The sequence below is a fragment of the Lipotes vexillifer genome, unplaced genomic scaffold (genome assembly GCF_000442215.2).
Source record: "Lipotes vexillifer unplaced genomic scaffold, Lipotes_vexillifer_v1.1 scaffold217, whole genome shotgun sequence".
Taxonomy (NCBI): Eukaryota; Metazoa; Chordata; class Mammalia; order Artiodactyla; family Lipotidae; genus Lipotes; species Lipotes vexillifer.
The window spans coordinates 8494702-8507966 of record NW_006788200.1 but is presented as its reverse complement, the minus strand read 5'-3'; the positions used below and the strand labels follow the sequence as shown (position 1 = coordinate 8507966).

Genomic DNA, 13265 nt, shown 5'->3' with positions numbered 1-13265 from the left:
CACGAACCCGCGTCTCCTGCATCGGCAGGCGGACTCTCAAGCACTGCGCCACCAGGGAAGCCCTAGAATTCTTTTTAAAGACAATTAAAAATTATTTCTTAAAAAACAAACAGGGCTTCCCTGGTGGCGCAGTGGTTGAGAGTCCGCCTGCCGATGCAGGGGACATGGGTTCGTGCCCCGGTCCGGGAAGATCCCACATGCCGCGGAGCGGCTAGGCCTGTGAGCCATGGCCGCTGAGCCTGCGCGTCCCGAGCCTGTGCTCCGCAACGGGAGAGGCCACAACGGTGAGAGGCCCGCGTACCGCAAAAAATATATATTTAAAAAAATTAAAATAAAATAAAAAACAAACAAAGCAGGCTCACCACCTTTTATGACACTGAATTCTGTTATGCATCTATAAAACAACCACTCATATGAGCCTCTTTTCAAAATATAACATTAGGCTACATAACAGTAGGTTTAACATGATGTTCAAGGCCTGTCAGATTTATTTTGTAGAAGAAAGAAGCAACAGGCCTCCAACCACTTCATTATGGAAACTGGGGAATGAGATGTTATATGCAATGTGGAGTCTTTAAAGGCAGAGAAATAAACATGAGAAAGTTTACCCAAGGGAGATGATGATATTACATGTCTGAATTCAAACCAGTTGTTAATTTAGGAATTACTTTCCAGAAGTGTGGTATTTTGCAAGTATATAAAGTGACATTGGATGAACACCAATTCATAAAAGAGTTTGATATATTGTATGAACCAATGACACGACTTTTGCACTTTGGCTGTGCTGTTTCAGATATCACTATCTCAACTAGCTCCTAAAGAATAGATTATGATATCTTTGAACTCATCTTTGGGGATGGACCTGAGATCTGGCAATAGGCTTATGCCAAGAAGTCACATCGATATAGTTGTTAACATTGATTTTGTAAGATTGATTGAAAAGGCTAAGGAACTTCGTGCCTGACCTTTTCTAAATCAATCTGGTTAGTCTTAAATTCCAGCTGTATGTCTTGATAGTCAAGTATTGGAGTACATGGTTTAATGTTCTACCAGTCCTCATCATCCACTATTATTTCATAATAGGTCTAGTACTACTATTTATTGAAAACATTAAACAGAGAAATAGATCTTGAAGCCATTCTTGGAAACCCAGTAGGTTCTTCAAAATTAACAGATTAGAAGTACTGTCTACAAAACTGTAGAATATATGCAGTGATGTTCACTCTGTGCTATCATGGCTTATTCAAGTATACACAGTTATTTGATCACAGATCATTTGTTCAATTGGTACAAATCTCTCAGACAGCAAGACTGAAGAAGTCTGAATCCTGAAAGACCCACACACTTTCAAAATTTTTCATGAGAAATATATACCTTTAAAGCTGTTACTGAAGTATACAATTTTGGAAACAATTATTGATCCTTCACTGATGTTCAGGATCCAAGAAATAATCATATTACCGCCTATATTTGTCAAAACATTATTCTTATTCACAGTGTAAAAAGAACAAGGTCATTTCCACATGTATTGTTTGGCTTTGGTGTTCTGCAAGAACTTTGCAGACCTCAGTCTTCTGATTTGCCTCATATATTAAATGATTCTGCTTATTTATATCACTTCCAAACAACTGATCAATAGTCCTTATCAGACCACTCTTAATTATTTACCGATCAAATAATGTAAAAACCTATCTCAGTGTGGCACTAAGACAAATGATAACGATGTCCATGAACCTTCTGAGAAAAAAAATCACTTAGCAACATAAAAAAATAAACAAAAAAATCTTAATTCCTATCTCAGTTATGATATTGTACAAAGTTAACCATGAAGATAATCATGAAGGGTTTTTCTAAGCAAAACAGAAAGGAGGATTAATCTGTATACAGCTTGTGCTTGATTCTCCTAGCCAGAACTATGCCTCATCGGATAAAAGATTTACTCTAGAAAGTTCTACAATGAATAAAAGAATGGCTCTCAAATCTAAGAGATATGCATTTGAATATCATCTCCATCATGTACTAGCTGGATGGCAGTGGACAAGACAGATAAACATCTCAACATCTCTTATCTAATCTTTAGAACTTGGATAGTCAAATGTACTTTACAAGTTGTTATAAGAATTAAATGAAATTATGTATTTTAAGCCCTTCACGCCATATGTTACAAATAGAAATATCTCAAATAGTGCTGGTTGATTATAATTAGTGACCAATGTTTACTCTTGTTCTATTCTGTAGCTATCAATGAAGAAAATTCCAGTACCATAAACTAGGATATGGCTTTTCCTTTTCTGAAGATTTCCTAATGTTCATCTTCATGGGAATCATCCTACATTCTAGGTAGAAAATAGTCTTCTCAGAGTTTCTATTAACTTTACCCTATCTATAACGTGGTTCTCCTCCCATATGTAAATACATCATATATAATTTATTTCTCCATTCAGTACAATTAAAGAATCTCTAATTTGTACATTTGAGCCAAAAAAAACCAAAATAAACTTCCACATTATTTGATTCACACCCTTACAGCTCTAATTTCAAGTTCTCTGTGATATCTTTAAAGAAAACAATTCACATGAACATAGCATTGAGACCAAAAAAGAGTTTGTATCAATATATCTAAAGTACTCAATGTTGAAAACGTTTTGAGTACACAGTGTTAAATACTGAAATGTGATCAACAGCACCATTGTCAAATGGAAGTGCCTTTGTATATATTCCATGACTGTTATGCTTAAATTATTTAGAGCACTGTTATTTTGAAGACCAGGCATCTTGGTGAATACAGGCAGAAGTGTCACAATTCCCCTATATGGGAAGACCCTTTTGAACCTCAAAGCACAAAGAAGTGTGAATTTTCCCACTCTAAAATATTTTCATACAGCCTCATTACAGGTACCATGAATGGAAGAAATATAAGTATGATCAATGCTCAAATAAATTTTCCAAATAAAAGATGGCAGAAATTAATGTGCAGGAGAGCAGCAATGCGTTCAACACGCAACTAGCAAAATCGTCATTACATTAGAAAAAATTTTAAGTTGTCTATCTGAAGCAGCTTAAGACTATGAAGAAAATAAGTTTAAATTATGAGGGGATTAAAGACAAAAAAAAGTAAAGTCATCCCCAAAGGAAAGGCTAAAATTCTACCTACTTTCTCAAAGAAGCATGTCATTGATTATAAAGAAACAAAATCATTTATAAAATGAGGCCACCTTAACAGCCCATGCCCGTCAGTAATACAGAAACTTATAGATTATAGGAAGGTAAGAATGTACACATGTTTAAACCCAAAATAAATAAATTATGAATTGTTAGGGTAATTTTGAATGCATAAACATAATGCGTAGAGGACACCAAATAGAATAAGAAAATGAATAGGAAGAGTGAACTTGCTGCAAAATTGAGAAGTAGAAGATTTGAGCCTCACCCACATCCTCCATTTCCCATCAGTGATCCTTGTCTCCTTCCTGGCTGACTTAGCCTTGCTCCTTTACAGGAAGCTTTAGCAGTCTATTTCATTTTTACTATTATTATTATTTCTCCAACTAAATAATATTCCCCGTATATTCAAGAAGACTGTGGTGAAAAGTAATAAAAATGGCTAGACTTCCATTGTGCTTTAGAAAAAAACATCGCAAGAAAAAGAACAAATAATTGAAGCAATGGACTTAGTAATTTGTTAGTGAACTACTATGTGATTGACATTAATAGGCATGATACATCTCAGAATTACTGTACTTACATTCTCGCAAAACTCCTGTTGGTCTCCAATATCTCCAGAACTCGAACCTGGAGGGACACTAGGGCTGAAGGCCATGAGATCTGTCTTGGGTGGCCCCTCCCCAGAGCACACCCTCTGCCGCCTCTGCTGCGAGTAAGACCAGCTCCCCACCGCGCTGGAGCACACCAGCGTGGGCTTCCCGGGCCCGCACGCGCCCTCGCTGGGCGGCGCCGAGCACCGCAGCGCCGTGTACAGCAGCAGCGTGAGCACCAACAGGCTGGACACCGCGCAGATGGCGATGATCAGGTACACGTTCACATCCACCAGAGCGGCCTCCGCGCCAGCGGCGCCCGTCGACGCCCGCGAAGAGGCCTTGGGCGCCTGGCCGCTGTCCTCCAGCGACAGCAGCACGGTGGCCGTGGCCGTCAGCGCCGGCTCGCCGTGGTCCTTCACCAGCACCAGCAGGCGCTGGCGCGGCGCGTCCGCCTCGTCCAGGTCGCGCGTCGTGCTGATCTCGCCCGTGTACAGCCCCACGCGGAACGGGCTGCGCGCGCCACCCGCCGCCGGCTGCAGCTCGTACGACAGCCACGCGTTGTAGCCCGAGTCCGCGTCCACCGCGCGCACCTTCGCCACCACGTGGCCCGCGCCCACCGACCGAGCCACCAGCTGGCTCAGCGCGCCCGCCCCGCCGCCCGGCCCGGGCAGCAGCAGCGCGGGCGCGTTGTCGTTCTCGTCCAGCACGAACACCTGCAGCGTCACGTTGCTGCCCAGAGGCGGCACACCCGCGTCGCGCGCGCTCACCTGGAACTGCAGCAGCTCCAGCTCCTCGTGGTCCAGCGGCTGCAGCGCGTACACCTTGCCGCTCTCCGCGTGCACCGACACGTAGCTCGACAGCGCTCGCTCGCCCACCCGCCGCTCCACCAGCGAGTAGGACACTAGCGCGTTCTCCTGCGCGTCCGCGTCCCGCGCCGACACCGTGAAGATGTGGCAGCCGGGCGGGTTGTTCTCTTTCACCAACACCGTGTACTCGGGCTGCGCGAACGCGGGCGCGTTGTCGTTCACGTCGGCCACCTCCACGGACACGCTGGCCGTGGTCGACAGAGAAGGCGAGCCCCCGTCCCTCGCGATCAGTACTAGAGCATATTCCGACACTTTCTCTCGGTCCAGGGCGCTGTCCAGCACTAGCGAATAGTAATTCTTGAAGGTGGACACCAGTTTGAAGGGGACTTGGGGTGTTAGTGAGCAGGTCACCTGCGCATTGCCACCGGCGTCATGGTCGGTTACACTGATTAGAGCGATGACAGTCCCCGGTGGAGCATCCTCTGGAATAGAAAGCAACAGTGACGTCACTAGCAACTCCGGGGCATTATCGTTGATGTCCAAGACTTCTATCAAGATTGTGCAGTGACCAAACATTGGGGGGTTTCCTTTGTCAACTGCTTCTATTTGAAGTTTCCATAATTTAATTTCTTCAAAATCTATTTTTCCATTCACTTTTATTTCTCCACTGTTTGAATCTATGCGAAAAGAGGCTTCTGTATTAGAGGAGACATCAGTTGCAAAGGAATAAAGAATGTGGCCGTTTGAACCCTCGTCCAAATCCGAGGCGTTAAGTCTAATAACCAGTGTACCGTTTCTTGCATTTTCCAGTAATTTTATACGATAAACTGCTTTGTCAAACACTGGGGCGTTGTCATTTACATCCAGCACTGTGATGTTTAACTCTACAGTGCCTGTCAGCTCAGGTTTGCCCCCATCCGTTGCTTTGAGCACCAAAAGAAGCTCTGAAGTGACTTCCCTGTCTAAAGGTTTTTTTAGTACTAGTTCGAGCGGTGTTACCTGCTCGTCGTTGGTCGGTACTTCCAGAGAGAAATACTCATTGGGGCTCAGTCTGTAAGTCAGCAGAGCGTTGGCCCCGATATCTGCATCGGAGGCGCCCTCTAGTGAAAAATGAGAGTCAAGAGGCCTAGTTTCGGAAATAAAGAGATTTTTGTGTGTCGCTGGGAATACAGGAGGATTGTCGTTAATATCCTTTATTTCCACTTCCACATGGAACACCTGCAGCGGCCGGTCCACGATCACCTCCAGGTGGATGCTGCACTCCACGCTCCGCCCGCACAGCTCCTCCCGGTCGATCCGAGAATTCACAAACAAAATGCCATTCTGCAGATTTATCTCCAGAAGGTCCCCGCGGCCTTTGGACGCCACCCGGAACAGGCGCGGCACCAGCTCCACCAGCTCCAGCCCCAGGTCCTGGGCGATGCGGCCCACGAAGCTGCCGTGTTTGGCTTCCTCGGGGACCGAATAATGGACCTGGCTGCTCCCTGTCTCCCATGCTGCGAGGAGCAGAAGCGAGAGAAGCAGGAGCCAGGCTCCCTGCCTCTCTGGTCCTGAAGTTAACATCGTGACTCGCTTCTGGTTAGTAAATAAACACTTCACGAGTAGAAATATGTAGTCCTTTTGTGACCTTCCTTCTGAGTCTTTGTTCCTGATATCCCAGCTGATCTTAACAATATGGGTGTGTTTATAGTCTATAAAGCACCGGAACAGTGGCGAGCCTTTCTGGTGCAAGAATAATCGTTATTTTTTTTTTTCTTTCCCGGTTAAGACAATCCTCTCCTTGGAGAACAACGACATCCTGTGGCTTAAAGTGGAAGTGTGTTTATCGTTTGTACTTTCTTTCACTTATATTGCTTCTTTCGTGATTCCTTCATATTGGTCCATTGTGTGTGTGTGTGTGTGTGTGTGTAATTTTAATTCTTTCATTATATATTCTTTGTGTGTGACCACTAGCTCTATAAAGGTGGTTCCGTTTAACAAATTAGAATTCCAAAAAGAGTTTTATCTTGGATATGGATATCTAAGAGAATGTATTAGAATGCTATGTTATGTATATGAACATGAAAAAAATCCATATATGTAGGCTATTAGCAATACAGTTTTTTAGACTTTTAGAAATAGATCGTTTTTGAATGGCTCCTTATTAAGTTTACTCCATTGCTAACACTCTATAATGTTCTATTGCTTAATATTTATACTATGTAAATTATTCTAAACATTTAGTCCAATTGTGTAGAGGATAACTCAAAATACCAGTTCTCTAAGTTACCATCTCAACTTGAGGGTGTTTCAAAGCCATGCTCATATGCAAGCTACTTATCAGTTTGTCCAAAAATCATTTTTGCTTCGATGTTAATGAATTTACCAAGTACTGACTCCTGGAAATACAAAACATATTTACCTTTGTCTCATTTAAAAGTTTTTTTTTCAATTACTGTATGTGCTCAGGGTGAATGCTGTAGTTTCCAACCTGAAGGACAGTGTAAATTTTCATTATATTCATTGCTATTTGTAAAAGTAATCTCTTTCTACCCCCCCCCCAAAAAAAACCAACTGATGAGGAATTCAAGTGATATTTGTCAATTTGTTTATACCCATTTTATTCCAGAATGGGTTTAAGGAGATTAGGGTATCAAGAGTATTCTAAATCTCATTTAATCACTCAATTTTATTTTCTTGTTTTACTCAGATTTTTTTAAATGCTGAAATTTGCATAATTATTGATTGCAATAAAGTTTATCAGTGTTGTCTTAGAAAAATATTTTAATCCTAAATTTCCCTACTAAAAAAAATTATAAATGTTTACCTTAGGTTTTATGTAATAGCTACAGTCTTTATTTTAAACACATTTTAAAATAGTGATTCAATAATTAACTCTATGCCAAAGATTTACAGTTCTAACTACAGCTAATTCTTTTAGTAATTGTGGGAACCATAAGTTCAAGACCAATATATTTACCTAAAGAAGAGAAGGAAAATTTTTAGCACATGGGGGTGGCTAAATTTCAGAAAAAGACATGACTAGGAAATAAACCTCCTCATGTTTACTGATTGAAATACTTCATTCCCTTTAGGAATGGCTCCGTGCTGTAGGTCCATTCTATTTTTGCTTTAAAGACTTGCTTCACTAATTAAGTACATATGAGAGATAGTTTTTAAAGCTCCTACGTTCCAAGGCTATCATATAGCTAATTACTACAGTATACCAATAAACCTATGGGTTCATTACTCTTTGTTTTTTCCCCCACCACGCAGCATGTGGGATCTTAGTCCCCCAGTATGGGATCGAACTCCTCACCCCCTACAGTGGAAGCGCAGAGTTTTAACCACTGGACCACTAGGGAAGTCCCTCTCACCTTGAAACAAGGTATCACAAATACTATGGTGCCAAGAGCAAAGGAATATTCATGATTAGCCTCATTTTAATGCCATCTAATAAAGAGCGTGTTAAATATGTTTATAAAAATAAGAAGTTTTAAAAGAAATGGGCTGGGCTTCCCTGGTGGCGCAGTGGTTGAGAGTCCGCCTGCCGATGCAGGGGACACGGATTCGTGCCCCGGTCCGGGAAGATCCCACATGCCTCGGAGCGGCTTGGCCCATGAGCCATGGCCGCTGAGCCTGCGCGTCCGGAGCCTGTGCTCCGCAACGGGAGAGGCCACAACAGTGAGAGGCCCACGTACCAAAAAAAAAAAAAGAAAGAAAGAAAGAAATGGGCTAACTCCTTTTTTTTTGTCAAGAATGTTAAAAGCAATCCTTGATTTGGGAAAATTTATGGTTTCATCTTAAAATTTCAGTCATTCTGAATTGAATTAAACTGTCTACAAAGGTTTTTTAAAATATTTCTGTTAATAACAGAGCCAGTGGCAGACATTATCCGACTAAAATCAGTCCCAAAAAAAAAAAAAAAAAAAAAAAAAAAAAAAAAAAAAAAGTAAAAAACTAAAATAAAAATTCAAAAAATATTTAAAATTCAAAACAATTTAATTCCGTAGATTAGGACTTTTCAAAATGGTAATCTTCCAGTCTACATAATCTACTGTTAAGAATAAAGTGTAGGGCTTCCCTGGTGGCGCATTGTTTGAGAGTCCGCCTGCCAATGCAGGGGACACGGGTTCGTGCCCCGATCTGGGAGGGTCCCACATGCCGCGGAGCGGCTGGGCCCATGAGCCATGGCCGCTGAACACAACAGTGAGAGGCCCGCGTACCACAAAAAGAAAAAAAAAAGAAAAAGAATAAAGTGTAAACACTGAAGTTCTAGTATGCATTATGTTATGTTGCACTACACATTCTGTACTTAGGGAGCAAAACCCACATTTTCATCGTGAAGGAAATTGATCGTAGCAGGTTTTTGTTACTGTAGCAATGTTATTTCAATTTTTAGATTTAAACCTTAAATAAAATTATAAAGTACTAATCTAACAAATATTTGTAAAATAAAAAGTAGTTTATGAAAAAAATAAAAACCTTCAACTGACATCAAATATTTATATTGGAAAATATAAATGAATTGAGAAAAATGGCATATAGTAAAAACTAAAGTATTCAGCAAAAGTTGATGCACAAGGTACTGTAAATAGAATATAAAGTGAACTTTTAGAATAAACTATATTACAAACGGAATTACTAAGGAATATTTGAGGAATTATAGAAACACATGATATTTAGACAAAGAATGGTGGTATTCCAAGATACATATTTGAGGGGGAAAGCGGTGAAATTAAATATTCACGAAGCAAAATATGAAAATTGAAAAGCAATAACCCACCTTGCTAGAGTGGTTGCCTCCAGTAGACTGTTCTTCCCCTTCTACGTCTGGTAGTGGACAGGGCGTAAGACTGGGGCTGAAGGCCATGAGATCTGCCTTGGGCGGCCCCTCCCCAGAGCACACCCGCTGCCGCCTCTGCTGCGAGTAAGACCAGCTCCCCACCGCGCTGGAGCACACCAGCGTGGGCTTCCCGGGCCCGCACGCGCCCTCGCTGGGCGGCGCCGAGCACCGCAGCGCCGTGTACAGCAGCAGCGTGAGCACCAACAGGCTGGACACCGCGCAGATGGCGATGATCAGGTACACGTTCACATCCACCAGAGCGGCCTCCGCGCCAGCGGCGCCCGTCGACGCCCGCGAAGAGGCCTTGGGCGCCTGGCCGCTGTCCTCCAGCGACAGCAGCACGGTGGCCGTGGCCGTCAGCGCCGGCTCGCCGTGGTCCTTCACCAGCACCAGCAGGCGCTGGCGCGGCGCGTCCGCCTCGTCCAGGTCGCGCGTCGTGCTGATCTCGCCCGTGTACAGCCCCACGCGGAACGGGCTGCGCGCGCCACCCACCGCCGGCTGCAGCTCGTACGACAGCCACGCGTTGTAGCCCGAGTCCGCGTCCACCGCGCGCACCTTCGCCACCACGTGGCCCGCGCCCACCGACCGAGCCACCAGCTGGCTCAGCGCGCCCGCCCCGCCGCCCGGCCCGGGCAGCAGCAGCGCGGGCGCGTTGTCGTTCTCGTCCAGCACGAACACCTGCAGCGTCACGTTGCTGCCCAGAGGCGGCACACCCGCGTCGCGCGCGCTCACCTGGAACTGCAGCAGCTCCAGCTCCTCGTGGTCCAGCGGCTGCAGCGCGTACACCTTGCCGCTCTCCGCGTGCACCGACACGTAGCTCGACAGCGCTCGCTCGCCCACCCGCCGCTCCACCAGCGAGTAGGACACCAGCGCGTTCTCCTGAGCGTCCGCGTCCCAAGCCGACACCGTGAAGATGTGGCAGCCAGGCGGGTTGTTCTCTTTCACGAACACCGTGTACTCGGGCTGCGCGAACGCGGGCGCGTTGTCGTTCACGTCGGCCACCTCCACGGACACGGTGGCTGTGGCCGACAGGGAAGGCGAGCCCGCATCCCGTGCTGTCACCACCACCTCATAGTTCTCCAAGCTCTCGCGGTCCAGGGCGCTGTCCAGCACCATCGAATAGTAATTCTTGAAGGTGGACACCAGTTTGAAGGGGACATGAGGTGTTAATGAGCAAGTCACCTGCCCGTTGGCGCCAGAGTCACGGTCGGACACGCTGATTAAGGCAAGGACGGTGCCCACCTGAGCGTCCTCTCGCACCGGAAGAGCCAAAGAAGTGACAACCACCTCAGGTGAATTATCGTTTTCATCCAGGATTTCCACTAGGACAGTGCAGTGACCAACCATAGGTGGGTTTCCTTTATCTGTAACATCTACATGAATTTCGTAAGTATTACTATCCTCAAAGTCAATAGCATCGTTTACTCTTATTTCTCCTGTGCTTTCATTCATTAGAAATTTCCTTCTTGTGCTGGGTGGGACCAAAGAGCTAAATGAATATATTATTTCTTTATTTATCCCTTCATCCACATCAGAAGCATTTAGCCAGATGACTAATGTTTGGTTCGCTGAATTTTCATACATCTTAACTTCATAAACGGATCGGTCAAATAGAGGTGCATTATCATTGGCGTCTAACACCAGGATCAGCAGAGTAACAAATCCCATCAGTTCGGGTTTGCCTCCATCAGTTGCCGTTAATAACAACTGAAGCTGAGGATTTTCTTCACGATCCAGCAGTTTTCGTAGAACAAGCACTGGAAATTTGCCTTTGTCCTTTTTGTTTATTATATCAAGAGTGAAAAAGTCATTTGGACTGAGTCTGTAAGTAAGCATTGCGTTCTCTCCGATATCCGCATCAGATGCACCTTCTAGAGGAAATCCAGAGTCAAGCAGTCGAGATTCATAAATTGAGAGCTTTTGTTCTGAGACAGAGAAGACCGGCGGATTGTCATTAATGTCCTTCACCTCCACCTCCACATGGAACACCTGCAGCGGCCGGTCCACGATCACCTCCAGGTGGATGCTGCACTCCCCGCTCCGCCCGCACAGCTCCTCCCGGTCGATCCGAGAATTCACAAACAAAATGCCATTCTGCAGATTTACCTCCAGAAGGTCTCCACGGCCTTTGGACGCCACCCGGAACAGGCGCGGCACCAGCTCTACCAGCTCCAGCCCCAGGTCCTGGGCGATGCGGCCCACGAAGGTGCCGTGTTTGGCTTCCTCGGGGACCGAATAATGGACCTGGCTGCTCCCTGTCTCCCAGGTTGCAATGAGCAGAAACGAGAGAAGCAGGCGCTGGGTTCTCTGCCTGATAGGTCTGTAGACCAACATCATAACTTTCTCCTGTTTTACAAATCAGTGACTCGGCGTCCAGAACACACCCACCGATCCGATTTTTTCTATTCGATTTCTTGCATCCAATTTTATTGAAATGGCTGAGATCTCCGAATGTAGCTCTTTCCTAGTCCTTGAGAAACAGGATCATGCCTTTGTTCTGAAAAGCCATTTTGTGGAAGACAGCGACACCCGGTGGCTTAATGTGTAAGTACAATTCCATGAGTTTAACAACTCTTGTTCCTATCTTTTCATTCTATTTTCACATATTTGGGTCTCTATGGACTTTCAAAGACTCACATTACGTTTCTTTTGTATATAATAATAATCACTGTCGATACGTAGTGCCGCATTTTTCTTGAGTGGAAAATCACAGAGAAGTAATTCCTTCCCTAACCATGATTGTCTTTAGCTGAATTTGAAAACACGCTTAATATTTGTATAATACTGAGTGTACTAGCATTTTGTTGGATAACAAATTTAAGTCTCTTCAACTTCTAAACTTTAATTCACTTCTCCTTGTCATTATTTTGATATTAAATAAATCTTATTTAGACACTAATCTCAAGCATCAGTTCTCTGTGAGGTATTTGCAACTTCTAAATGCCAATCATCACTAGAATGTAGAGAGATAACAGGCTTCAACATCAGAAATTCCTCTATTCTGACTCCTAGTCTCCAACTTACTAGTGTGTGACTTGGGGAAAATAATTTAACCTATCTACGTCTCAGTTTTCACTTTCATAACATTCATAACATATTAATAATAATATGGTGGTTGCATGAATTATGATATATGAAGTGCCTAGTAGTATAATACCTCAAGGGGAGTGAGTGCTTCAAAAATGGCAGATGTTCTCAGGGCTCACTTTAGCCACATTAGTTTCATAATGCTCAAGACCAAAATTGGCTCTTTGGATAAAATGATAGAATGGTGTCACCCTATAAAGCCTTTACATATTGCTGCTGCACAGGCTGAGTGGTGTTCCTGTCTTTAAGAAGAGAGAAAAGTGCTTTTATTGAGAAATTAGTCATACAGGGGAAGTTTCACTTTTTTATACACATCTTACATGGGCAAAAAGAATCTTAATTTTGATTCAAAATAATTAAAAATTTATGATTTCCAATTTCAGAGACAACTAATTTCATCTTTGTTATATTTATGTTTTTCAAATACCCCAAATATACAGTTTTGGCATTATCTAATAATTTTATAAGTGTCAAAGTTTTTCAGTACCTGCAATAAAAATACTTTCTCTCTCTCAAAATTCTTGGAATCAAATATTCAGTAACTGAAATTCTCCATTAATACATCTATGGTGGACTTCCTGGGTGGTCCAGTGGTTAAGACTCCGAGCTTACAGTGAAGGGGGTTCGGGTTCAATCCCTGGTCGAGGAACTAAGATCCTGTATGCCTCGCGGTGCAGGCAATATACTATATGCTACTGATAAAAGTTGAAGTTTCTCTTTTTCAAAAAAAGGAAAACTGGGCTTCCCTGGTGGCGCAGTGGTTGAGAGTCCGCCTGCCGAGGCAGGGGG

The 13265-nt window shown here is 43.8% G+C and overlaps 2 protein-coding genes across 2 annotated transcripts; both read right to left on the bottom strand.

Annotated features, from left to right (window-relative positions):
* Positions 1-3682: 3682 nt before the first annotated feature.
* LOC103071497 (protocadherin alpha-7-like) lies at positions 3683-6127 on the bottom strand. Its single transcript, XM_007461509.1, has one exon. It carries the CDS (start codon positions 6125-6127, stop codon positions 3683-3685), a length of 2445 nt encoding a protein of 814 aa, XP_007461571.1.
* A 3154-nt stretch (positions 6128-9281) lies between these two features.
* LOC103071218 (protocadherin alpha-10) lies at positions 9282-11723 on the bottom strand. Its single transcript, XM_007461508.1, has one exon. The coding sequence runs from the start codon at positions 11721-11723 to the stop codon at positions 9282-9284; it is 2442 nt and encodes an 813-aa protein (XP_007461570.1).
* Positions 11724-13265: the final 1542 nt, after the last annotated feature.